This window comes from Notolepis coatsorum (genome assembly GCF_963971535.1).
Source record: "Notolepis coatsorum genome assembly, chromosome: 20".
Lineage (NCBI taxonomy): Eukaryota > Metazoa > Chordata > Actinopteri > Aulopiformes > Paralepididae > Notolepis > Notolepis coatsorum.
The window spans coordinates 24,489,477-24,516,759 of NC_140184.1; the positions used below are offsets into that span (position 1 = coordinate 24,489,477).

A 27,283-nucleotide genomic window follows, 5' to 3' on the forward strand; every position below is an offset into this window, starting at 1 on the left:
TGAGTGTGTGTGCGCCTGTGTGCGTGTGTGTCTGTCTTTGTGTGTTTGTATTCCTGTGTTTCAATGGGACGTAATGAGATTTTAGGTGTACAGTGGACTCTTCATCAGAACACTCAAACACAGTATGGGAAATATAATTGACGTCTGGATGGCATTCAAGTTTGTGTCGTGGGGCATCCCAGTCGCCGTGTTGCTCTTCTTTGAGCATGTCACACTTATAATCAGGCTGACCATGTAATCAGGCTGACCATGTGCAGATCCCTGGAAAGGTAGTTATGGTCTGTATTTATTACAGGGACTGTGGACCCCTTCTGGTTTCTCTTACATAGGGAATGCGGTTGAGGGGCCTCATCAATGTTCTCGTTGTCTTGTTGTAGAGCAGAATACCAGCCACCTGCCCTGCTTCAACTAGCTTGCACCTGCCTAGTTCTGTGGTCCATCAACAGAGGAAACTGTTGGGAGCTTCGCTTTGCTGCAGTGGTTACTCATGATGCTAGTTTTGAATTGAAGTTCTAACAGTAATGATAGATAAATGGTAAATGGCTGCATTTATATAGCGCTTTTATCCAAAGCACCTTACAATTTGTTCCTCACATTTTACCCATTCACTCACACATTCACACGCCGACGGCGGAGGCGACCATGCAAGGTGCCAACCTGCTCATCGGGAGCAATTAGGGGTTAAGTGTCTTGCTCAAGGACACTTCGACAGGCTGCCTGGGAGGAGCGGGAATCGAACCGGGAACCTCCGGATTACCAGACGACTGATTTACCTCCTGAGCCACTGTCGCCCCCAATAGATACGAATAGATCTCTATTTGTATGAATTAGCGCAATGCTTCCGCACAGAACCTACCTACCTTTGTTGAGCAAAGTGAACCAGAGTTGGTGGGTATATACCCTTGTATACCCTATTATATACCCTTGGGGGGCGTGGAGTTATGAAAGTATTTCTGTGCCACTCATTGTATATTGGCTGGCTGATGAGACTGGTGTTCAGGAGCCAGTGATTACCCATTGTGCTAGCTTCGAAGTTCTGTGCTGCTAACTCATACACCTGGAGCTTATTCCTTTCCTCCCTTTCTCTTTCTCGCTCTCCTTCCAGCTACCAGCTCCACTAGATTGGAAGATCTGAGCTATTTGGACACCCAAAGGGCTGCGGGTCAGAGGGGCTCTGTACACAAACACAGCACCGCAGGACGCACACACGATGACTCCAAAGGTTCTTTATAGCCCCAGATCTCTGGGCAATTTCTATTTAAATGTCCATGGGGGTAAATATTGCACGGTGCAATGATATCTATTATCTAAGCATCTGGGTGATAGTACCCATCAGTCAAAATGCATAAGCTGACATGCAGTGTCCATTGCTGCCTGAATGTTTTCCATGCTGTTGCGGTTGTAATTTTCCTCTCTCACTCTGTGCAGCGAGGTTGGCTCCCTTCAAACAAGCTGACATCATGCTGAAGCCGTTGTTGTTTGAGGTCCCTGGCGTCACCACAGAGACACCCTTCGTGGGCCGCGATTGGCTGTTTACGCGGCTAGAGGAGGCCCTGAGGAAGAGTAACTGCTGCGAGGGCCGCGGCGCCGTCATAGTGGGTAACGCTGGCTTTGGCAAGACGGCCATCATCTGGCATTTGGTGACACTCAGCTGCCATGGTGGGCGTGTGCCACAAGGGGGCGCCACCCCTCAGAGCCCCAGCTCCTCCCCTAAGTGTAAGATTCCCATCCTTTCACATTTTCTGTGTGATTATGTTCTTCCCCATAATAGGGTTCTAAATTAACTGTAGTAAAATAGAAGTAAAAAGGCAATGTCCTGTATATTTAATTCGTTGTATCCAAACCCATGAAGGATATTGAATGATTATATATATTGGATATTTGGGTCCCACAGGTCCCCTAAATGAAATTGCTGAGGGTGATTGTAATTGTGATTTTTCTATAATTGTTGTTTGAGTGTCCCTAGAACTGTTTTCTTCTTGTAACTAATTGTAACAGATACAAAAATATCATTAACGACATTTATTATCAATACATGTATAGTAAATCCAATACAAATTCAATGGACATGTTGGAATGCAAACACACGGTAGAAGCAATTATGTTTAGGTAGAACAAATTCCAAAATGATAAATTTTCCTCCACAAAACACCCAACAAGGGTTTTTTGTCTACATACTGTATTTTCAAAAGAAAATGCCATATTTTATGCATCAAGTGCATTTTATGCCATCTGTGTGTCATTGTGGTTTTGCTTATTTAGCTTTTTTAGTTTTTTTCCATGCTCATGTAACGGAGCTACCACGTGTCTAACCACAGTCACGATGGACAGTGTTGTGAAGTGACTGTGGACGTTAAGCGGTACTGCAAGTAAACTCACTCCCCGAGGCATCCCGACACATTACCAGGAGGTGAGTTCACCTCTTGGTATAGCGGTCGGCGATGTCGCCCACGGCGCGGGAGACCGGGGTTCAACTCCCACTCAGGGCATGTCAAATGAGACTGGTTTCACTCAGTCATCATCAATCCGAGTGATTTGAACTAGTTTCTTCATAAACCTCAATGGTGACTTTTCATGGTTTTAACCCAGAGTCATAATTGACTTATAACTGGCAGCTCTGTTTGTTTTGTGTTTGTCGCTGCGTCACATGTTCAGGTGGGGACAGGCAAGCGAAAACAGCCCCCATCCAGCCTCCCAAGCCCACCCCTGCCTGCACAGACTCCCAGCCACACCAGCCTGCTGGTCCAGGCACCACAGAGGCTATCACCACCACACACAAGAAGGAGGCTGTCAAACGGCTGGCCGCCCAGGTACATTAACATTTACATCTAGTAATTTAGCTGACACTTTTATCCAAAGCCACTTACAAGTTCTGTACAACAGGTCAGCAGGAAGGGTACAACTCTTTCAGCTGAGTAGCATAGTAGGGTGCTACAGTCTTGGGTGCATATAGTAGTATTATAGACATATTAGCATAGTAGGTAGTAATATAGGCAAGGAAGATTATTTAGTGGCAAAAAGACACTAGTGAGTAAAAGACAGTACGATTTTTTTCTTTCTTTTTTCTTCATTTCAGATATTGATTGAAGAAGTGTGTTTTTAGTCAACGGCGGAAAACTTGTTGGGTTTCGCTGTCCTGACTGTGGTGGGAAGTGTGTGTACACAACAAACATACACACACATGCAAATAGATGACATTAACACTTTCTCCGCCGGAAACGTCTTAAGACGGGTTTCAAGTTCATGCGAATTCTGCCAGATCACGGCGTATAACGTTATTCTGATCATATTTCATATTTTCGCCATGGTATTCATATTTCATTCACGGAGCCTTGTCAGATGCTGCGGGACTCAGCACAACTCTGCAACGCTTCAATACTGCCACCTGGTGGCTGATCGGCGAGTTGCCAAACCGGAAATGCCCGGTACAGCTCGGTCCGTCCCCTAATTCCGTCCGGCCACTCGTTTATCGTCGCAGGACTCAAGACACACACCGTGGATATCGATCGTTGCCATAACTCAATAATCCACATGATTTGGGCGTATATTAGTATTATACAAATCGGAACTGGATCGCCTCGATCCACATCACATAACTGGGATCTGTTTGCTCCACTCTCATCGCCCAACGCTACGAGGAAGCTGCCGTGAGTTTCAGCGTTTTTTTTTTATTATTAACCATACAAACTGCTCTGATCTATATATCACCCATACTACATGAAGCATTTAACGACTATCACGGAATTATAAACGACCCCCCCCCCCCCCCCTCCGTTCACCCGCGCATGATCAGTCATAACGTTTAGGACCAGGTACAGTTGAAATTTTTAATATAGTGTCGATCGGTATCAAACTGCATTTGATGATTTGATATGCATTTGTGCCTATATCTCACGTTCTGGGAAATACTGCAGAAAACGATAAAAACATATTTATACTAGTCTAGACGGTATTTTCGTATGAATGTGTGAATGAAAAAGTAAAACGTTCCTACATCCTGAACGATAGATAATCGATGTTGAATGGGCCATAGTAATGTCAATTTAGCAATACAATTTAAAAAGTTATAGCCCTGCAAAGAAGGTGAACATCTCCATAGACTTAAAGTGGTGGCAGAGATCAAACATTTATGGGTATAAGCGTGGCAGAGAATGTGTTAAAGGCCCTAAAGGGGACATGCATTGCTATTCCTTGCACTATTTGGGCAACTTTACACAATTCCTGTGAGTCTATTGAACACATCTGTAAGGTTTATTTAAAAAAAAAATCATTGTTTTATATTTCTAATGGAGTACTCAAAAGCATAATTTTCCAGCCTCAGGATTTCAGCCTGTTATTGGATGTCAAGTCAAGTCAAGTCAAGAGATTTATTTGTCATGGCATACAAGTATACAATGAAATGCGGGTGGTCTTGCCCGCAACGATGTGCAAATAACATATAATAGAATCAACATTGTGCAATAAACAAGTAACATTGTGCAATAATCAAGTAACATGTTAGGGCATATCGGTATATGTACATAAGTTATTTACAGAGCATGGAGGCCATACTGGGTCCTTTGGTAGTATCTTTCTGTACATGATAATTTATACAATCTCCGGTTATACTATACTATTTTTAAAGTGACCCTTCTTGGTGGCCCTAAGTGTGGGCGTGTGCAGCATGAGTGTGTGCCTGCTCATGTTAAAGTGGCTGCTAGTGTGTGAGCGTGTACAGTGAGTGTGTTGTGCGTGTGCTCATGTGTGCTTGTGTGTGGAGAGTTCAGTGTTCAGGGCTCTGATGGCCTGGGGGAAGAAGCTGAGCCGAAGTCTCTCTGTCCTAGCAGCTGGTGTTCGCAGACGTCTGCCTGACCTGAGCAGCATGAACAGGCTGTTGTTGGGGTGGTGTGGGTCTTTCATTATTCTGCAGGCTCTGGATTTGCACCTCTTGTTGTATAGAACCTGCAGGGGTGGTAGTGCAATGCCCGTGGTACGCTCGGCTGAGCGCACCATTCTCTGTAGGGCCTTCTTGTCCTGTGCCGTGCTGTTTCCATACCAGGCAGTGATGTTTCCAGTCAAGATGCTCTCTACAGCTCCGGAGTAGAAGGACTGGAGTATCTTCCCAGATACTCTGAACTTCCTTAACTGTCTCAGGTGGTAGAGGTGTTGCTTCGCCTTTTTTACGACTGAGTCTATGTATGTTGTCCATGTCAGATCCTCTGCGATGTGGACCCCCAGGTACTTAAAGCTGCTCACCCTGTCCACGGTAGCCCCGTTAATCCTCAGTGGTGTGTGTGTCTCCTGCTGTCCTCTCCTATAATCCACGATCAGCTCCTTGGTTTTACCAATGTTCAGGAGCAGGCTGTTGTCCTGGCACCAGCGTTCCAGTACCTCAACCTCCTCTCGTCGTTGTCCGAGATCAGCCCCACCACCACTGTGTCGTCCGCAAACTTCACTATGGAGTTGGAGCTGAACTTGGCCACACAATAAGCCCATAAGCGCTTTCAGTGACAGTCACCCACACAGCGTGATACATACGAGAGAGAGCGAGAGAGAGAACGAGCAAGCGAGAGAGAGAGAGGAAGAGAGGGAGAGAGAGAGAGAGAGAGAGGGAGAGAGAGGAGAGATGTGTCCCCGACACACGCAGTCAAGTTTGTGTGTAAATGCGCCGACGAGGGAGAGAGAGAGAGAAGAGATGCGTCCCGACACACACGCAGTCAAGTTTGTGTGTAAATGCTCCGACGAGGGAGAGAGAGAGGGGAGAGATGCGTCCCCGACACACACGCAGTCAAGTTTGTGTGTGTGTGTGTGTCCGACGAGGGAGAGAGATGGCGCACACACATTTACACACACTTCTGCAGTCCCTCTCTCTCTCTCTCTCTCTCTCTCTCTCTCTCTCTCTCTCTCTCTCTCTCTCTCTCTCTCTCTCTCTCTCTCTCTCTCTCTCTCTCTCTCTCTCTCTCTCTCTCTCTCTCTCTCTCTCTCTCTCTCTCTCTCTCTCTCTCTCTCTCTCGCTCGTTCTCTGCCTGTGAAAACCCGCTTGAGGAAGTGTCGGGTTACACTGCACTACAACCATAGAGGGGGCGTTACTGAAAATCAGTGCTATATTAACGTCAGCAAAACCGTCAAATCAGAACGGCTTAGTTGAGTGAGGGAGGATCTCGTGAACTCGAGACTAGACTGATGAGTCAATATGGTAATTAGAGACACAGACCCATTGATACTAACCCGTATTACTATAAAACCATGCTAAACACAGAAAAAAAAGCCATTTATAATGCATGTCCCCTTTAATATAATGATACCTTGTAGTATAATTGGTCCTTTGTTTCTGAGGTTCAGAATGCTGTTGAGAGGGGGGAGATTCGCCTGGATTCATATTGAGCTTCTCGCTGTCGTCGTTTTGATACACTGTAAATAAGTTAAGATGACTCCTGGGTCTTGTGTTTGTATTTTCTTTTATGAAAAATCTGGCATTGTAAATAATGTAGCAGGGAAGTGTGACTTCCATGAGCACACACGTCACATTTGTGACTAGCAGTGAAGAGACAGGTTACATTTGTACAAATAGATATAGCCTGACATAAACCAAGTACTTGTGCTAGAAGGATTGTGTTGTTTAATACCACTGTGCTTCTCTCCCTGCAGGACCCCTGTAGAATGTGCAGTTGATTCTGGAATGCACTGTAGAAGGCTTCTAAATTTACTAGCATTGGCCTCAATAACAGTTTCCATGGGAACTGGTCAGACTACTTACGGTGGATGTTATTCCCTTAGATGTAAAATCACAGCTAATGCCACTTGTGGAGATTTCATCTCAATTATTAACAGACACAGCGCGGTTCAGATCCACATAAGCCCATCATTTTCGGAGACCGTTGTTCTCTCGTACAATTACGGGTTGCATACTGTCACTTAATTTGCTTACACAGCAATTACCGCAATCATCTCAAAATGGCCTATGATGCTATTTTCTTCCATTTATTATTATTATATATTTTTTTAACTTTATTTAGCATTTTTTGGATTATAAAAATTTTCTTGCATTTTATGCCTTGAGTGTGTTTTGCGGTTGCTGCTCCTGCCTTGAATAATGATAGTAAGGTCTTCTGAGCATCTTCTTCTTTATGGTTCAGTTCACTGAATCAACTGCCATGTAATGATGATATTCATTACATATATCCATTGTTGTGTGGAAACATGGTTATGACTCAGATCTCGCTGTGAGAGCTGTGAGTAGTAGGCCTACTCTCTGTGCAAAGTGCATCTACTTTACTACATCCGCTTACATAGGACGCTAACGCTATTGTAATGACCTGTCTGTGTGTGTGAGGGGTGGGGTAGGGGGTGTATCCGTCTGTAACTTCAATTTTGCACATTTCTTATCTGGTTTGGTTTTAAGGTGTATGCCACCCGTTTTAATCATTTGTATATGTTCTCCCTGTGCCACAGGACAGTATTTGTGAACATGCACCACTCTCTCCTAAAGCTAGAAATCAGAGAGAATCCTCCAGAAACCTCCAATCGGTGATGTAAAATCTGGGGCCGCTCCATAGCCAGTGAATGGGGCTCTGACTGTAGGCCATGTTTGTGTGAGCTCCAGCTTTTACATCCCAGTTACATCACCAATTGGAGGGTTCTCTCTCTCTCTCTGATGTCTAGCTTAACACTTTCTGCGCCAACCACGAGTATAGTCGGGTTATCTCGCCAACCGTTGAGCGCCAGGACCCCAAAAACCCTAGTATACTCAGGTTTTCATTGTTTTTTCTTTTATTCGATTTTAAAATGTTATGCAGTATCACGGACCTCGGTGTATCATTGGGAATCATTCAGACACCGAGAGTGCAATACCGGCCGAATCTTGCTAGGTGGCAGTATAACCTACCCTTTGAAACCTTATTTCACACTGTGTGTTACATTGTATATGGTCCGGGCGGAGAATTTAGACCAAGCCAAGTGAATCGCTTCATCTGAGCACTTTGGAACGCGTTCAGCACACTGCATGCATATTTTGTGCCAGTTCATGTCAAGGACCCGATGGACATCAATACTGGAAATCGCGATCAGACAATTGGAATATTATTTTTGGGATACCTCCTAGTAAAGGTAAGGACTATATGACATCAATCCTACTTTGATCCCACAATGATTTCACATCGACCGCGACGATCAACGTATGTAGTATTAAAAAAAAAATGCCGTTGCTGATGATCAGAGCATCAAAAAACGACCCCCCCCCCCTTTGATGCATTCATGATGAAACATATATTATATACCTTTGATTTGGAAATAGTAACGTGTCCAGGCGAGCAACGCGAACACCTTTAGCAAGATTCACATAGCGCTCCATAACACAGCTTCCAGGAATTAGCCAGGATCATTCTGAAACTATACAATATTCACCACGGGATAACACGCGAACGTATACATGAAATAATTAACTCTTTTTTACATGTTGGATGATAGATAGTGACTGTCAAATGAGCCATAGTATTGTCTCCATAGCTATAATATAGAATATAGATATAGCTCTGAAAACATCGTGACGCACAGTGAAAATCCCTATCTTTTAAAGCGTGGCCCATTGACTACAAGGATGGATAAAACGGCTGGCGCTGAAAGTGTTAAAGGGGAACTATTTTACTATTTCATTCACTATTTGGGCACTTTTACACAATTCCTGTGAGTCTATGGAACACCTCTGTAATTTTTTATTTTTTTTATTCATTGTTTTGTATTTCTAATCAAGTCCTCAAAAACAGCATTTTTCTACCTCAAGATCTCGAGCCGTTTTGAGGCTGGGCTCCAACCACTGTGTGCAGCTCATCATGAGCCTGATGCCACACAGCCACATTATCATGCAGCTGTGTCTCTCTGACATCACAAATCATCACATTTTCAGATGACTCAGTTCAGTGAGGGTGAATATTGTGAGAGGAGAATTGGAAGAATGCGCCAATATGAGAATTAGAGACATAGATCATATTAATATAAGTTCACATAGCTAGGAAACAATGCTAAACACTCAAAAAGGCCATTTATAAGATAGTTCCCCTTTAAGGAGAGAGTGGTGTGGGAAGAACATAATATGTGAATTCTTAAAATGGGTGGCATTCCCCTTTAAACTTGGTGGATAGGGTGATAGTTAGACAAAGATCTGCATTGAATGAATGAATGAATGAAAACTTTATTTAACAGATTGCAGAATGGGTACAATACAGTACGGCTCAATACACACAATTGTTAAGGGGATGCAGACCAGAGAAAGACGTTTGTCTTGTTTACATCAGGGTCCCCCATTTTCAATTCATAGTGTCAATTCATTATCACATTTATTTTTCAAATTGGTCACCACTGTAGTCAGATATCTCTGCGTCATGACACCACTGTAGTCAGATATCTCTGCTTCATGACACCACTGTAGTCAGATATCTCTGCTTCATGACACCACTGTAGTCAGATATCTCTGCTTCATGAGACCACTGTAGTCAGATATCTCTGCTTCATGACACCACTGTAGTCAGATATCTCTGCTTCATGACACCACTGGAGTCAGATATCTCTGCTTCATGACACCACTGTAGTCAGATATCTCTGCTTCATGACACCACTGTAGTCAGATATCTCTGCGTCATGACACCACTGTAGTCAGATATCTCTGCGTCATGACACCACTGTAGTCAGATATCTCTGCGTCATGACACCACTGTAGTCAGATATCTCTGCGTCATGACACCACTGTAGTCAGATATCTCTGCTTCATGACACCACTGTAGTCAGATATCTCTGCTTCATGACACCACTGTAGTCCAGTCAGATATCTCTGCTTCATGAGACATTTGTCAAAGAGGATGATAAACTGCAAGATAATTATCAAAGCAGACTCCACTTGAACGGTATTGAACGGTCTGCCAGGGCTGTCCAACTGAAGACTGATAATAGTTTCACCTTGCATCACATCACAAGTACAATATCCCACTCATATATCAGGACTGCAATGGGGAAAAACTGAACATTGTGTTTCAGACAGCCAACAATGAATTCACAACACTTTATTGTACTTCTCCAGGACCTTGTCACATCTCTGGACCTCATCAACACTAATCCTGGGTGACTTCTACTTGATTGATTTTCCAAATCATTAAGTTGTGCAGCTGATAGAAAACTGGGATTCACACAAACAGTCATGCTGTCCACACTTGACTAAGGATCAGGTGTGCAATGCATCATCGCATCAAATTTGCTGTCTTAAATCTTCTTTTGGTTTCATACCAATATTTACCCATGATGTCACACCTTGTTCCAATATGTAAGGAAAATGAATTATCCTGCATATTTTTATGACTCTGCTCCAGTTTCATACATAAGATAAGATAAGATAAGACAATTATTTATTGTGTTGTGACAGTGATAGTTCTGGCAGCAGATCCGGCCGCCCAATCCCTTTGTTGTAGAGCTTGATGGCTGCCGGTATAAAGGACCGGCCCAGGCGGTTTGTGGTGTGGGGGGGGGGTTCTCCAGGATGGCTCCTAGCTTTTTCATCATCCCCCTCTCAGCGACCACCTCTAGGTTATCCAGCTCACCACCCACTACTGAGCTAGCGTTCTTCACCAGCTTGTTCAGCTTGCTGGAGACCCTCGAGTTGATGTTGCCCCCCCCCCCCAGCACACCACAGCAACAAACGCTGGCTACAACCGACTGGTAGAAAGTAAAATAAAAAAATAAAAATAATAGAAACTATTATGGGGCATGGCTATCCCATAATAGTTTAGTCGTTTTGAGAAGAAAATAAATTACCTCTACAATAACTAGTTACAAATGCTTGAATATTGTTCATAATCTCGACATAAATACCTAACAATTGAGGATGCTTCTTTGGTGGTGGGAGGGTATATTAAGTGCACTACAGTCAAACAGATCATTTCTAGTTTCAAACAGTGCTCCTGGGATCCAGTTTTTCTCTTGTAACACTTTATTTATTCAATACTAAAGAAGATATATCATTATTTTGACTTTTCAGAGGTAAATGGTGCATTTTATATAGCGCTTTTATCCAAAGTGCTTTACAATTTGTTCCTCACATTTACCCATTCACACACCGATGGCGGAGGCAACCATGCAAGGTGCCAACCTGCTCATCGGGAGCAATTAGGAGTTGAGTGTCTTGCTCAATGATACAATGACACGCTGCCCAGGAGGAGCAGCAATTGAACCAGGAACCTCTGGATAACTGCTCTACCTCCCGAGCCAGTCAATACTAAAGATATATAATTATTTTCACTTTCTCTCTCTCTCTCTCTCTCTCTCTCTCTCTCTCTCTCTCTCTCTCTCTCAGGTTGTAGCGTATCATTTCTGTCAGGCTGACAACACCTACACCTGCCTGGTGCCAGAGTTTGTTCATAGTGTCGCCGCCCTACTGGCCAGAGCGCCACAGCTCACCTCCTACAGGGAAATGCTGGTGCGGGAGCCTCAGCTCCAGAGCTCACTCAGTTTGCGCTCTTGTGTCCAGGACCCCAGTGCTGCCTTCCGCAAGGGGGTCCTAGAACCCCTCGCTAGCCTGCGCAAGGGTAAGAAATACACACAAACACATTTTAAACACCAAATTAAGATTCAAGTAGACCGTATCAGTGTCTCTGTGCCAAATTGTGCCGCTCTCCTGCCCTTCCCCGCTGTTTGTGAGGCTACCGCCTCTCGTGTGAAAGAGCCCGTTAACGGCTCCTCGATGGTTTCCATAGATCATTTATTTCCAGTTAAGGTCAATGATTTGAAACGCCCCAGACCATGAAACAGATGTTAAGTCGTTTACACTGCGTAATGGCGAGTGTTATTGTCTCTCCGGTGCATCGTGAGCAACTCACGGGGCTTCAAGGTCACATCGTGCGGTAGAGACGCCGGCCGTGTAAACAGGAATATCAGCCAGCTGGGTTTTCTCATCACACAGTCACTCGGTTGGATCAATGCGTTATTATGGCCAGGGCTCGCGCGCTATGGGCCGCGTGCGTCTCCTCCATCTCTATAAGGCAGGTTAGAATAAATGGAGTCGGATCACGTGCGACTGTACAGGCTAGCAGGGATGCGTTGAAAGCTCAGGTCACGTGACGCATGATGGATATTCCCCCACATTTTCCCTGTGTATACCTAATCAACACTAATGGCCACTGTGGGACTACAAGCTGGATCTATGTCAGGCTAGGTGCTTTTCTTGAGAAAACATTGCCATTGGACAATGAATGAGCAGCCATTTTGATCTATGAGAGGCTTAAATAGCTATTTTCCTCATTTCTCAAGATGCTGCTTTTTTGTCATGATACTTTTATGTGTATTTTTATTCTCTGCCCCCATCTCTCTCTCTCTCTCTCTCTCTCTCTCTCTCTCTCTCTCTCTCTCTCTCTCTCTCTCTCTCTCTCTCTCTCTCTCTCTCTCTCTCTCTCTCTCTCTCTCTCTCACCCCTCCACAGAGAAGAAGCTACCTGAAGAAGACTACATTATATTGGTCGACAGCCTGAATGAAGCAGAGTTCCACAAGCCAGACTATGGAGACACCATTGCCTCTTTCATCACCAAGATAATTTCCAAGTTCCCGTCCTGGCTCAAGCTGGTGGCCACAGTCAGGACAGGCCTACTGGTGAGTCTGCCTATATCACAATCTTTAGCTTTTCCTTTACTGTACCTGTATCCCTTTTCATTCCCTTTACCTGTATCCTTTTTCTAACCAGCCACATCACTGCTTCTCAGCCCATTTGATGCTGCTGCACACGTAACACTTCCACCTAATCACTTTTTAAAGGAGAATTGCTGAATTTGGATTGGGAAAAAATATGACTAGATTTCATGATATTTGAATGAATAAAATGTCACCTCCTTTGTTTGAAAATGGCTTTCTTTACATTTTAGCAAAGGGCAACACTTGGACCGACTTCAAGGCCCACCGGCTGGCAACCACTGAGCTAGATATATCCAGTAGTTCAGCTGCTATGGCACAGCTAGTGTGGATGTTGGTACAGTAGCTCTCTGGCTATAGTCTGATCCAGGCTACCCTGGCATTGGTTTCTCCAATCTGGCTGGTAATCCCAAAGAGCAACAGCCACATCTGCCTAACTCCACAGCCAAGCCTCCAAATCCAGCCTGGATTACAGCCTGGACGGATGGTAATACTCCTGAGAGGCTGCCTGGCAGCCAGTTACATAAGAGGGCTGCGCCAGGGGGATGCCACACTACGCACACGCACGCACGCACATGCACACACACACACACACACACACACACACACACACACACACACACACACACACACACACACACACACACACACACACACACACACACACACACACACACACACACACACACACACACACACACTTCCATATGTAATTTTGCCAAGCAATGTCTGTTTAAAAGGTGTATTTTAGTTGAATTTACAAATGAAGATGAACAGTGTTACTTTTGTTTGTTTGTTTTGGCGACATCTAATGGCGATGCATTTTTTTGCACTGTATTTCCTTGCTTTCCATTTTGAAAATGCATGCTAACTTGTAATGGTTGAGGTAGAGGACCCAAGTGCAGAGACATAGGAGGCAGAGGCAGAGAACCTGGGAAAACCAACAGGCAGACATGCAGGACACAGACACAGACGACCAGGCACTGACTCACTGGGGACGTGGACTTAAATACATGAGGAGGAAATAATGACTGATGACGACCAGCTGGTGAAAGACTGAGACAGGAGCACACGAGAGAGAGAGACAAACAGAGAGAGAGAGACAAACAAGAGGGAGAGAGAAACAAGAGGGAGAGAGACAAACAAGAGAGAGACAAACAAGAGGGACAGAGACAAACAAGAGGGAGAGAAACAAACAAGAGAGAGACAAACAAGAGAGAGAGAGACAAACAAGAGGGAGAGACAAACAAGAGAGAGAGACAAACAAGAGAGAGAGACAAACAAGAGGGACAGAGACAAACAAGAGGGAGAGAAACAAACAAGAGGGAGAGACAAACAAGAGTGAGAAAGTCAAACAAGAGAGAGAAACAAGAGAGAGAGAGAAACAAGAGAGAGAAACAAGAGAGAGAGAGACAAACAAGAGGGAGAAAGACAAACAGGAGAGAAAGAGAACAGGAGCAGGAACAGGCGCTGGAAGTCAGAAGACAACTACTGAGTTAGTCTTCTATTTATTACAAACAAACTGCTGTTGCTGCTAGTGAGGTAAAATGCATCACCTCCTGTGTGCCGGATGATTTCCCCAGGAATGTCCTACCAGACACCAGTGTTTAGAACGGCCAAGAAAAGCGAATGCATAAAAGCATTCATGAACTGGGTATAGGTAGAATCACTATTGTATTTGATCAGTTGACGATAGAGAGTGGCAAAAGAGACATTTATTTATATGAAAATGTTTGAGATTGTTACTTTAATATAATGTCCATCAAAACCCCCCCTCCCAATCTGTACCATGACTTCTCTCACTGATTATTCTGCATCCTGCCCCCCTCACTGGCACGTTCCACATCCACAGGAAGTGCCACCTTTAATATTCTGTTTTGGATTTGATAATAGCTTGAATAAATTGTTGGAATGTGGTGTAAAATGTGGTGTAAAATGTGAAATGGTTCATTCACACGGCTGCCATTTTGCTCTTATGTCATGCTCAGGGTGGAATTCCTTTCTACTCTGATTCACACAGCGGCCATTTTGCATTTATGTCATGCTCAGATTGTGATTCCAAGCAAAATGGCTGCTGCGTGAATATGGTCCATTGCAGGATATTAAAGCTCCCCAATTCACATTTTAATTGAAGGAAAACTGAAAAATCGTCCATAATGAGGAAATGATCTAGCAGCAATTGTGGCTTGCCTTGGCCGGTGTTGTCTGGTGGCAGATGGTCAAAAGGGAAGAAATTGGATGGGAATCATGAGAACAGTTGAGGTCTGAGAACAGTGTTAGAGCTTGAGTCACTCTGTCTCACTCTTTGAGTCAGCGGAAGGAGCGTCTGAGGAGAAGGCTGCTGTAAACCAGTATACCAGAGGCACATTATTGTAATTCTATTTTCCCCCTCTCATAAACATCATGATTTATCATGTGTGTGGCTTTGTGGCAGTGGGTGCTATGAGCAGAGCCGTTTCTTGCCACATGCGGACTATGCGGTTGCACAGGGCCCCTGAAGCCACCAGGGGGCCCCCTAAGCTGCCATTTTACCTTTTTTTTATAATATTTTTTATTAAAATGATCACGCACGAATCCCACCAGGCGCGGGATGTGGGCGTGAGGTGGGCGGGCGATCAGAGTTTCACTTTCGCTCCTATGTTAACAGGCGTCGCTGTTCCCACCAGCCGCACACGGGCGGGTGACTCGCGGGCGGGAAGCGAATAAAATCGACTTTGTTGGATTCAGAGGCATGCGCCACACGCATTTTCACAGAAATACACTCAATATCTGCATTATTACCACACATATAGATGTTGTTCAACCAGCTAATGTGTCTATCTTTCCCAATACAAATAAACCATACTATACTTTTTCAGGAGTACAGTCACACTGATCATCATTCTAAAATGAATTCTAACATTCTAATTAATTATATAATAACTGCTTATACATGCAAAATGGACAATAGAACACTGAAACTGGAAATCTTAAAAAAATCTTCAAACGGGGACTAACGTCGCATTTACAGCTGTTCCAATGTGCACTTTCGCCCGCTCTGAAGTCAGACTCGGTGTGGACGGCCACACGCACTGTTCTCGCACGAAACCGTGCTTACGCCCGCGTCTGGTGGGATTCGTGCGTCAGTCTCTCTTGGTAGCCAAGCACTCTAGTGCGTTGAGTGAAAGCACCTATATGCTCAAGATTTTTTTTTTTTAATATATATATACTGTATATATATATATATATACTGTATATATATATAGCTGTATGGATGTAACAAATCATCATCTTAAAATTTTTTAAAGATAAGAGTTTTTCACAGATCTAGCCTCTTTTCCTCTTAAAGTGCACCAGATTGATGCATTTAAATGTTAAATGCTGCCCACCTTAGAGGGTTTGGAATCCCCCCACCATAGTTTCACAAAATAGGGGCCCAAACAACATTTAGCTTAGGGCCCCCAAAAAGCTAGAAACGGCCCTGGCTATGAGGATAACTACATCTATGACAATAAAGCACCAGTTACATGATTCATTCCCCTCCAGGAAATCACCACTCTCCTTCCTTTCTCCGGCATCTCCCTGGACATCCTGCCCGACAACAGCGATCTCGGAGCTGACCTCGGTGACTATATTCAACACCGGGTTAGCAGCAGCACCCAGATCGCCACCAACGTTACCACGCCCACAGGCTCCGCCCCTGACCCGCTGCTCCTCAGCAAATTCAACAGCCACCTGTCGACCCGCAGCAACGGCTCCATGCTCTATCTCCAGCTGACCCTGGATCTGTTCCACAGGGGTCAGCTGGCCCTAAAGGGAGGGAACTACTTGGTGGTTCCTGTTTCCCTATCAGAGGTGAGCTGGACTTATTATGTCCACCAGGCAGGACGCGATTGGTTGCGTTTGTGAGTGTGTCTGTATGTCTGTGTGTCTGTGTGTCTGTGTGTCTGTGTGTGTGTGCGTGTGCACACACATATATCTGAGCCAACTTAAAAACAGAAGTAGATGAAATGTTGCACACAGGCTGACAGCAGGCAACGGATGTGACTCCTGGAATATTCGATTGGAATTCGGGGGCGGCTGATTGGCGCAGTGGGCAAGGCGCTCGCCACTAACGCAGGAGACGCTGCAGGGTTCGAGCCCAGCTCTCGGCGTTGCTACCGGCTGGCCGGACGTTCATACTAACACAATTGGCAAGTGTTAGAGGGTGGGAAAGCCGGTGGGTGGGGATTGGACGTTGTGGACAGCGACTCCTACAGGTCGGTTTGGTGACGCCGGTGCGGTGGAAGTAGCGGGGGCAGCGTGAGCCTCCCACGCGTTACTCCTGAGAGTTCGAGCTGCTGCGGTGAAAAGATGCGACAGGCTGCCTCCTCATGTACCGGAGGGGACACGTGATGCAAGGCTTCTGTCCTCACTACAGCCGACCAGTGGGAGGCATAGTCTAGCAACGTTCAAGAGAGGGGAGGGAAAAATTGGATAATATGAAATTGGGATGAAAAAAAAAATAGAAAACGGGGAGAAAAAGTGGATACAAAAAAAAAGAATATTCTATTGGAATTAATTTCCATCATTGTCCATTCAAATAGTATAAAGTTACACCCTTTGAACACAAGAGGGCGATACTACACTGGTTTGCTGCTCAGAGCCTCGGAATCAGCTCTCTGGCCCCTGTTTACAAGATGACGATGACAATGACATAGTCATAGTGAACCTATTGTTGATATACCTATGCATTAGAAACATTTATGCATTCATTAATTTCCATCATTGTCCATTGAAATAAGCCCCGCCCCCTCATGATTGGAATCTGTTTCTAACATGCTTCTTATAACCCTTCCTATGCTACCTACAGTATCACCCTTCCTATGCTTCCTTTTTTTGTATCCACTTTTTCTCCCATTTTCTATATTTTTCTCCCATCCCAATTTCGTATCATCCAATTCAACCCTCCCCTGTCACGAACGCTGTTTCTTGCCTCCCACAAGCCGGCTGCAATGTGGACTAAGTCATACATAGCACAAGTCCCCTCCGGTACTTGAGGTAACAGCAGTCGCATCTTTTCACCTGCGCAGCTCGATCTCTCAGTGGCGAGGAGTAACGCGTGGGAGGCTCACGCTGCCCCCGACACTTCCTGATTCTACTGCGCAGGCGCACCAACCGACCTGTAGGAGTCGCTGTCCACAACGCCCGATCCCCACCCATCAGTTTCCCTCCCCGTAATACGGCCAATGTGTATTACTGCGGACGACCAGCTAAACTGAAAGCAATGTGGAGCGCTGGGCTCGAACAGGCGAGCCCAGCGTCTCCGCATTCGTGGCGAGCCCCCTTCCTATGCTTCCTAACATGCTTCCTATAACCCTTCCTATGCTTCCTAACATCCTTCCTATGCTTCCTATCACCCTTCTTATGCTTCCTAACATGCTTCCTATAACCCTTCCTATGCTTCCTAACATCCTTCCTATGCTTCCTATCACCCTTCTTATGCTTCCTAACATACTTCCTAACATGCTTCCTATAACCCTTCCTATGCTTCCTATCGCCCTTCCTATGTTTCCCATTACCATCTACCTATGCTAATAACTATAATTGGAGAGCAGTCAGTGTGCTTGTCTGTGTGTTTGTGAACATTAAGATGCTAATGCTAATGCTAATAACTATACAGAGTGGTCAGTATCTTTGGTCAGTTGTGTCTGGCGTGCCGCCTGATGGGGATTCAGGCTCTACTGAGCGCCCCTTTCTACTTTGCATTTCAATGAGTGTGTGCACATTAAAAGGGACAGTTCACCTAAATGTAAAAAATAGAGCATATCTTTCCTTGTACCCGCAGTGCTATCTATCCATCCAGGTAGGTCCGGTGTGACTTTGTGATTGAGTTTTGGAGATCTGCCACAGTGATGTCTGGCATCACTCTAATACAATTGAGCCGTATGGCATTGGGTTTGTGTGGCGCTCAAAGCAATGTCTCTCTCCAGAAATCGTGACATGGTTACTAAAGATAATCCACAGACCTTGTTCTTGTTTCATTGAGAACTATTATGACGGGTGTACCTTGGTAGGAAATTCCCAATGAAACTATCTGGACGATAGATAGCACTCTTGGTAAGAACGATTTAAAAAATGTATTTTGGGTGAAATGCCCATTTAATATAAAATACTTCTTAAGGTATTAAGACAGGATCATGTGTAGGAACACGCCAACTTTTTGGGAAATTTGCTTATTCGCCATCTACCCTGGAGTTAGACAAGCAGATACATACCCTTTTCTTCTCTGTGCATGCATTAGGCTTAGGGAACAGCCGCGCTTCAGCCTAGCTTAGCGTCATTCACTGGAAGTAGGTGTGCCAGTGTAGCCTAGTTCCCAACAGCAGGGGTGCGTTGGTCATGGGACGGGGTTGCACGCCGTGCAACCGGGTCTGTGAGCAGAAGCACGCGCACGCACATGCACGGATGTGCACACGCGTGCACACAGAAATGCGCTTCACTCGACTGATGCGCCAACTCGCCAAGTACCCACCTGGCTACTTTGCATAACAATAGCCCAGGAGCGTGCGTGCACGTGGGTTCATTTGATATTGAAATTTATTGGAAGGATAAACCCCTTGAGATATGCTATCTCGTTTTCGAGGGGGTCCATTAAAACACAGTGCAACCAGGTATGAAAGCACCACTGCCCAACAGTCACGAAATACACTCCAAATACAACTCCAAAACGTTCCTGTAAACATGTTGTGACCTGTGTATTTACCACATGGAAAAGAATTTAATAATAATTAGACATTTTTGTTTTCTAAGCAGATATATACTCACCTCAAAAGCCCTGTTTTTCAAAAAACAACAGGGCTTTTGAGGGGATGAAATCACATGTATTTCTCCATGTGGTAAATACACAGGTCACAACATGTTTACAGGAAAGTTTTGGAGTTGTATTTGGAGTGTATTTCGTGACTGGTGGGAACTAGGCTACACTGGCACACCTACAGTACTTCCAGTGAATGACGCTAAGCTAGGCTGAAGCGCGGCTGTTCCCTAAGCCTAATGCATGCACAGAGAAGAAAAGGGTATCTGCTTGTCTAACTCCAGGGTAGATGGCAAATAAGCTAATTTCCCTTTAAATATAATTTCACATCCTGATTATGAATATGCCTGCCCTGTATACATGAGTAAACACAATAGTACGAGTGTTACCATGAAAAGGGAATTCCCAAACACCTGACAGTCTTCATGCCTCAGCTAATATCGGCATATCCCACCTATCATATTTAGGTTTCTTAACACATTCCCTGCCACGCTTCTATCCATCAATGTAGGCTTACTGCCACCAGTCTAAGCCTATGGAGATGTTCACCTTCTTTGCAGGGCTATAACTTTTTAAATTGTATTGCTATATTGACATTACTATGGCCCATTCAACATCGATTATCTATCGTTCAGGATGTAGGAACGTTATACTTTTTCATTCATAGATTCTTCCAAAAATACCTTCTAGAATATAAGTATGTTTTTATCGTTTTCTGCAGTAATTCATAGAACGTGAGTTATAGGCATAAACGCATATATAGATTATCAACTAACGTTTATTGCCGATACACGCTATATTAAAAAATTCAACTGTACATGATCGTATACGTTATGCCTCATCATGCGCGGATGAAAGGGGGGGGGGTCGTTTATAATTCCGTGATCGTCAGTAAATGCTTTATGTAGTATGGGTGATATATTGATCAGAGCGGTTTGCAGTGAAAAGAATAAACAATCAAGCTGAAAGTAACGTTACTGTCCTCTTACCGTTCGCCGATGAGACTGGAGGAAAAAGATCCCACTTATTTGACGTCGATCTACTAGATCCATTTCCGGTTTGTATGGCGCAATAAACGCCCAAATCATATCGATTATTGAGTTATGGCAGCGATTCATATAGCAACGATATGTGACTGCCGGACGGATTTCCCAGATGCACCGAGATCACCAGATCCACTTCCGGTTGTAACTCGCCCGATCATCCACCAGGCGGCGGTATTGAGGCGTTGCACTGTTGTGCAGGGTCCCACTGTATCACCAGAGGCTGGGTGGCGGAATTATGAATGCCATGGCGAAAAAATGAAATATGATCTCAATAACGTCGTACAGCGTGGTTTGGCAGAATTTGCATGGCCAGCAAACACGTCGTAAGCCGTTTTTGGCGGTCAATGTGTTAAAGCCTAGATACTATCTTATTTCAGCTATTATAATACTTTCTATATAATATACTTTCTACGTGAACTAGAATGAAAAGCAAAAGGTGTACCTACCTTGTAGGAATATGAGTCCAAAATACGATGTACATTTATATTCTGTACATTTCCACCAGGTCTACCTGCTGCTGTGCCGTGTCAACTTCCCGGACGGAGAGGCCTTTGAGCGGGTGGCGCCGGTGCTGAGTGTGGCGCTTGCGTCGCTGCACCCGCTGACGGACGAGCAGCTGTTTAGGGCACTGAATGCGGGTGGTGTCAAGGGGGATATGGAGTGGCTGGATTTCCAGCAGAGACTGGACAGCCTGGCTGGAGTCATGGTGAGGGTCTAATGGGACAGAATGGTTCAGATGTTTTGTTTTGTTTAGAGATTATGTCTTTCCCCCAGTTTAGTGTTAAAGGAACACGCCAACTTTTGGGGAAATTAGTTTATTTGCCATCTACCCTGGAGTTAGACAAGCAGATACCCTTTTCTTCTCTGTGCATGCATTAGGCTTAGGGAACAGCTGCACCGTTAGCCTAGCTTAGCGTCATTCACTGGAGGTAGGTGTGCCAGTGTAGCCTAGTTCCCAACAGTCACAAAATACACTCCAAATAAAACTCCAAAATTGTCCTGTAAACATGTGTATTTACCACGTGGAGAAAAAAAAATTATAATTAGACATTTTAGTTTTCTAAGCAGATATATACTCAGATCTTTTTTTGCCAAACCACTGCTGCCTGGGCGCAGTGATTTCATCACCTCAAAAGCCCTGTTTTTTTTTGAGTGGGTGTGTTCCTCTAACAAATTAGTACTTGTTTTGTTATGTTCCAAAAATGATCAAATTGAGGTATCCTGGTGGTTAAACAAACTTAAGGTGTGTGCCACGTAATTTGCAACATTGGAGACTATATACTGCATAGGTGTCAAACTCACGGCCCGCGGGCCAAATCCGGCCCGCCACGTCATTTGATGTGGCCCCCCAAGAGCTCAGGCAAAAAAAAAAAAAAAACGTTTTTTTTTTTTTTTTTTTTTTTAATTAATATTGGGTTAAAAAATACCAGTGTTAAAATAATTGTGGGTTAATGCGTTAATAAAGCTTTAACTTTGACAGCCTTAGTTATTACACATTCTTACACATACATGTATGTTGAACATCTGAGGTAACAAAGGAAAAAAGCCAAAAGCACTTACTCCTCAGACATTCTTTGACAATTTTACAGCCCAAAATACAAAAACGATCCAGGCGGAATAGGTAACAAAGGGTTGAAGAAATATTGTCTGAACTGTCAGATGCAAACTGGCTGTGTGACATAACCGAGCATCTCGCTCAATTGAATAAGAAGCTGTAGGGACGCAAACAAGTCCCACCCAAAACTTGACCAATATAGTTGTGAACTGAGACAACCCTTATTTTGTTATTTTTGAGTACAGTTACAGTTGTGTGTTCATGCAGACACATAATAGCAATTTCATTACGAATTGAAAATGGGGGACCCTGATGTAAACAAGTCGAAAGTCTTTCTCTGGTCTGCATCCCCTTAACAATTGTGTGTATTGAGCTGTACTGTACTGTACCCATTCTGCAATCTGTTAATTAAAGTTAATTAAACTATCTTCCATTAGTTGGATGTATGGCCTCTGCAAGGTTGTGTGCAGCCATTTGTTTTTGTAACATCTGCTACATCTGTCCCACGTGTTCTTTGCAGCTCACAGGTGTTAGTTCTGCCCCTCTTGACTGTGACAAAAAGGTTTTGAACAAACTTAATGTCATAGCTTGTATTTGATGATATTCTTCTTTGTTATTTACTTGAATGGTTTGATCATTGATTGGTGGAGTAATATGGGGTTCTGATAAACTAAAATTATTTGTTAAAATAACATAAGCTAACATATATTTTTACATTTATGCAAATGAATATGCAATATGTATAACTTGAATAAGTAATAAATACAGAAACACCATGTTTAACAATATGTAAATGTGTAGCTACATTTATTTTACATTACATTAACATTTATACGGTCTTTGGCCCTTTGAGGGCAACCATAATGCTGATGTGGCCCTCTGTGAAAATGAGTTTGACACCCCTGATATACTGTATATACCAACTCAACCCATTGGCCTCAATCTCAAACTCTGCCCTCTTTTCTTGATCCTCCAATCACAACTGTTGCTTTGAGATGGGTCAATTATAGCTCTCTTGCTCTCTGTCGGGAATTTCTTCCGCCAATCTCTTGTCACAGGTGCGGCGCAGAGACGGCACCCGCATGCTGTGTCACCCCTCCTTAAGAGAGTGGCTGGTGTGGAGGGCAGACGGAGAGAGCACCGACTTCCTGTGTGAACCCAGGTGAGAAGTTAACCCTTTCACTGCCACACGACAGAAGGTTAACCCTTTACTATCACACAACCTTCTGTGTATTGTCGCAGTGATAATACGGGATAATAAAAGTATTTCTATTCTATTCTAACCGTTTTGGTAGTGCGGCAGTGAAAGGGTTACAGGTCACAGAAATTCTGCCTCTTGTTATAGGAGCCGAGAAACTCACATTTGCGCAGTGGATAAAAGCTATAGCGTTGACCGTGTCGAGTGACAATATTAGAGAAAAGGAGAGCAGCAGCGAGGGCCATTAGCAGAGATAGGTCACTATGGGCCCCAAGTACAGGAATCTTTATTCATTATAACTGGCTGTTGGTAATTTTAATGATGTAGCCATTGTCTATGATGCGTGGGAACTGTTTCCTCTTAGGAGGCCCTTTCTTTGGGTTATTCCACACCTTGGACCTATGCGTAGTTGCTATACCTGCACCCACACTATCTATGCCACTGGGGACAGGAGGCTGAGAGAGTGGGGGCGACGTGCATAATAAGAGGTTATAGGTATTATCAACATTTTCAACTCCCAGTGGGTGGAGGGCTTCTGTAGCCAAACAGAGGGTGGTCCGTCAAGAGAGAAAACCAAGGTTTCAGTACTTCACATGTTATGTTCTGTAAGTATGTCACATCTTGTTGTGGTCATTTAGTGCTTTGAGGCAAAACAGTCTCTGATGTTACAAATTATTGGACAGGTCATGTTGTTTGGAATTAAACTTGCAAAGGTTTTAAAAGGTCAGGGGATCAGGAGAGTATGAAGCTTCTTTGAACACGTGCATTTTGTAAGAGATAATGCCAGACAAGCCTACATTAACATATTTTAATGAACAAGGTGGAGGTGTCTGATGCGAAGCAGAGGACACTCTGGAATCTGAATAATACATTGTTCTAGTTTGTTGTTTGTTGTCATCAACTAGACAGTTAATGTAATTCTACCAGGCAGTTTTAGTATTTAATTGACAAGGATGACGACACCTTGAAACAGAACAGAGGACAGCGAAATAAGCTGACAAAGTAAATGCATGACAACACTATCATAATGCATATATATATATGTCATTATATAATGTACATAAACACTCAATAGTGATATAAACAGACTCACATGAAAAGGTCTGACTGCGCACCAGATATCAGACTGCGCAGATATCCTCGCCCCGTTGGCCAAGCCCCGGTTGCTGGTGCCATCTCTCGGTCCGACTGGCATGTCCACCGAGATAGTGATTAATGCTCGGGGGTGGTCTCTCAGCCTGGCTCGTCTCCATTCGCCCTTAGAGAAGATGTGGTGCTCGAGTCTGATAGGTCTGTTGACACAGTCGTGCAACGTAGGGGCGCGGCATCGGCGATGGCTCCTGCGACGTTGGCCAGGGCGGGCTCCAGATTGAATTGATGAGACCTGGGAGATCAGCTCTGACCCCATGGCGGCCTGTTGACTGTCGGTTGGTGGCTGTTGACGCCTCTGTCGCCGGCGGGCCCTGTAGCAGTCGATGCAAACCTGGTGAGGCCTGGGGTTCCACCCGCGAGGCCCCTCCGTGAAGATGTTAAAGGGGAACTATTTTACTATTTCTTTCACTATTTGGGCACTTTTACACAATTCCTGTGAGTCTATGGAACACCTCTGTAATATATATATATTTTTTTATTCATTGTTTTGTATTTCTAATCAAGTCCTCAAAAACAGCATTTTTCTACCTCAAGATCTCGAGCTGTTTTGAGCCTGGGCTGCAGGGCGGCTCCTAAACCACTGCGGAGCGTCGTGTTCACCTGAACATTAACATGCAGCGGTGACTATATGACATCACATATAGGCACATTTTCAAACGACTCAGTTCAGTGAGGGTGAATATTGTGAGAGGAGAATTGGAAGAATGCGCCAATATGAGAATTTTGAGACATAGATCATATTAATATAAGTTCACATAGCTAGGAAACAATGCTAAACACTCAAAAAGGCCATTTATAAGATAGTTCCCCTTTAAAGGCGTTTTTACATTCCGGGCACGAGGCTCGTTTAGCCCCGAGCTGGGTTCGTCTGTGGATTAGTCTTCAGGCGCCGGAATGACGACATGGCCGACAGGGAGGACGACGGGAGGGCATTGCGGGCCATCTCTTTGTTCTCGACGAGTGCAATTACATGGTTAACTGGCTTAATGTCATCCATGTCATGTTAGTGTGGTCATGTCAGTGATGTCAGTTTTTATGAATGAACGTTGTTGTGAGGTTTTGCCCGCTGCTCACTACCTTTTCTCTGTCTTCTTTAAGCCTACTGTTAGGAATTCCCTATTCTCTGTCTTCTTTAAGCCTACTGTTAGGAATTCCCTACTCACTCTCTCTAGCCCCCACCCTCTCGTTCCTTACCCTTAGTGGCCACACCTGTTTGATATTCTATTATCTCTCGCACCTGTGGTGGCAGGCTAATTAGTCCCCCTGTGGGCTTTAAATACCAGGGCGCTTCCCCTCGTTTTGGCGTGGGGGTCGTGTTGTATACTTGCCGAGTCATATTCTCTAAACATCTAGACTCTTTCGGGAGATCCTCTGTCTGCCTATGCTGTTCCATTCTCCGGCGTCGAGATGTTTGCTCCAGCCTTCGCCTGCTGTCGCCGTTGCCTGAGAGTGGGACTGGTCTGCGCTCCCTAGACTTCCACGGGAGGCATCCCAGTCATCCACTTCAGACCCCCCGCGCAGCTGTCGTCCTGACGCACATCCAGACCAGCGCAGACGCTCTCCAGTCCACAGCGCGCAACGCGCATCTTCCAAGGATCCTCGTGTTTGGCCACCTGTCGCCGTTTGCCTGGAGGGAGACATTGTACTGCGCTCTCTAATTCTCTACGGGAGGTATTCCAGTGTTCCACTCCAGACCAGCGCGCCAGATGCGCTCAAGCCTTCGCCACCTGCCGCCGTTTGCCTGGAGGGAGACACTGTACTGCGCTCTCTAATCCTCTACGGGAGGTATTCCAGTGTTCCACTTCAGACCTTCGAGCTTGGCACGCTCCTCCGTACCAGCGCACTGACGCGCATCTTCCAGACCTTCGAGCTTGGCACGCTCCTCCGTACCAGCGCACAGACGCGCATCTTCCAGACCTTCGAGCTTGGCACGCTCCTCCGTACCAGCGCACTGACGCGCATCTTCCAGACCTTCGAGCTTGGCACGCTCCTCCGTACCAGCGCACAGATGCGCATCTTCCAGACCTTCGTGCTTGGCACACTCCTCCTGGCAGACGCACCCCGATGCGTCTCTCTGTTCCGACGCGCACACCAAGGTGTGGCGCGCCACTCTGTTCCTCGGCTCCGACAGTGGCTACCCGGTGGACGACATCCTCGCCACCGCCACTGTTCCAGCTCCCTGTTCCGACGCGCACACCAAGGTGTGGCGCGCACTCTGTTCCTCGGCCCGACAGTGGCTACCCGGTGGACGACATCCTCGCCACCGCCACTGTTCCAGCTCCCTGTTCCGACGCGCACACCAAGGTGTGGCGCGCACTCTGTTCCTCGGCTCCGACAGCGGCTACCCGGTGGACGATGCCCTCGTCACCGCCACTGTTCCAGCACTCTGTTCCTCGGCTCCGACAGCGGCTACCCGGTGGACGATGCCCTCGTCACCGCCACTGTTCCAGCACTCTCTCCCTCGGCTCGGACAGCCAGCCGCCCCGGTGGCGATGCCTTCGTTCCCGTTGCTGTCCCTGTACCATTACGCATGCGCCTGGGTGAGTTTTGATTGTGATGTCACTCACCCAGCGTAGTGCCCTTGCCCCCGTTCCCGCTGCTGTCCCCGTACCATTACGCATGCGCCTGGGTGAGTTTTGATTGTGATGTCACTCACCCAGCGTAGTGCCCTTGCCCCCGTTCCCGCTGCTGTCCCCGTACCTTTACGCATACGCCTGGGTGAGTTTTGATTGTGATGTCACTCACTCAGCGTAGTGCCCTTGCCCCCGTTCCCGCTGCTGTCCCCGTACCTTTACGCATACGCCTGGGTGAGTTTTGATTGTGATGTCACTCACTCAGCGTAGTGCCCTTGCCCCCGTTCCCGCTGCTGTTCCTGTACCTTTACGCATACGCCTGGGTGAGTTTTGATTGTGATGTCA

The 27,283-nt window shown here is 45.3% G+C and overlaps 1 protein-coding gene across 1 annotated transcript in view; it reads left to right on the plus strand.

Moving 5' to 3' along the window:
- LOC311246832 (protein TANC1-like) overlaps positions 1-27,283 on the plus strand; it is a gene marked incomplete at both ends in the record, with an annotated part of 135,369 nt that overhangs the window by 50,763 nt on the left and 57,323 nt on the right. Inside the window, 8 exons of the mRNA XM_084337077.1 lie at positions 1,106-1,222; positions 1,429-1,716; positions 2,656-2,810; positions 11,315-11,546; positions 12,437-12,603; positions 16,165-16,473; positions 20,966-21,166; positions 23,074-23,177. Coding sequence (XP_084193203.1) covers positions 1,106-1,222; positions 1,429-1,716; positions 2,656-2,810; positions 11,315-11,546; positions 12,437-12,603; positions 16,165-16,473; positions 20,966-21,166; positions 23,074-23,177 — 1,573 coding nt within the window. The remainder of the gene's footprint in view (positions 1-1,105; positions 1,223-1,428; positions 1,717-2,655; positions 2,811-11,314; positions 11,547-12,436; positions 12,604-16,164; positions 16,474-20,965; positions 21,167-23,073; positions 23,178-27,283) is intronic.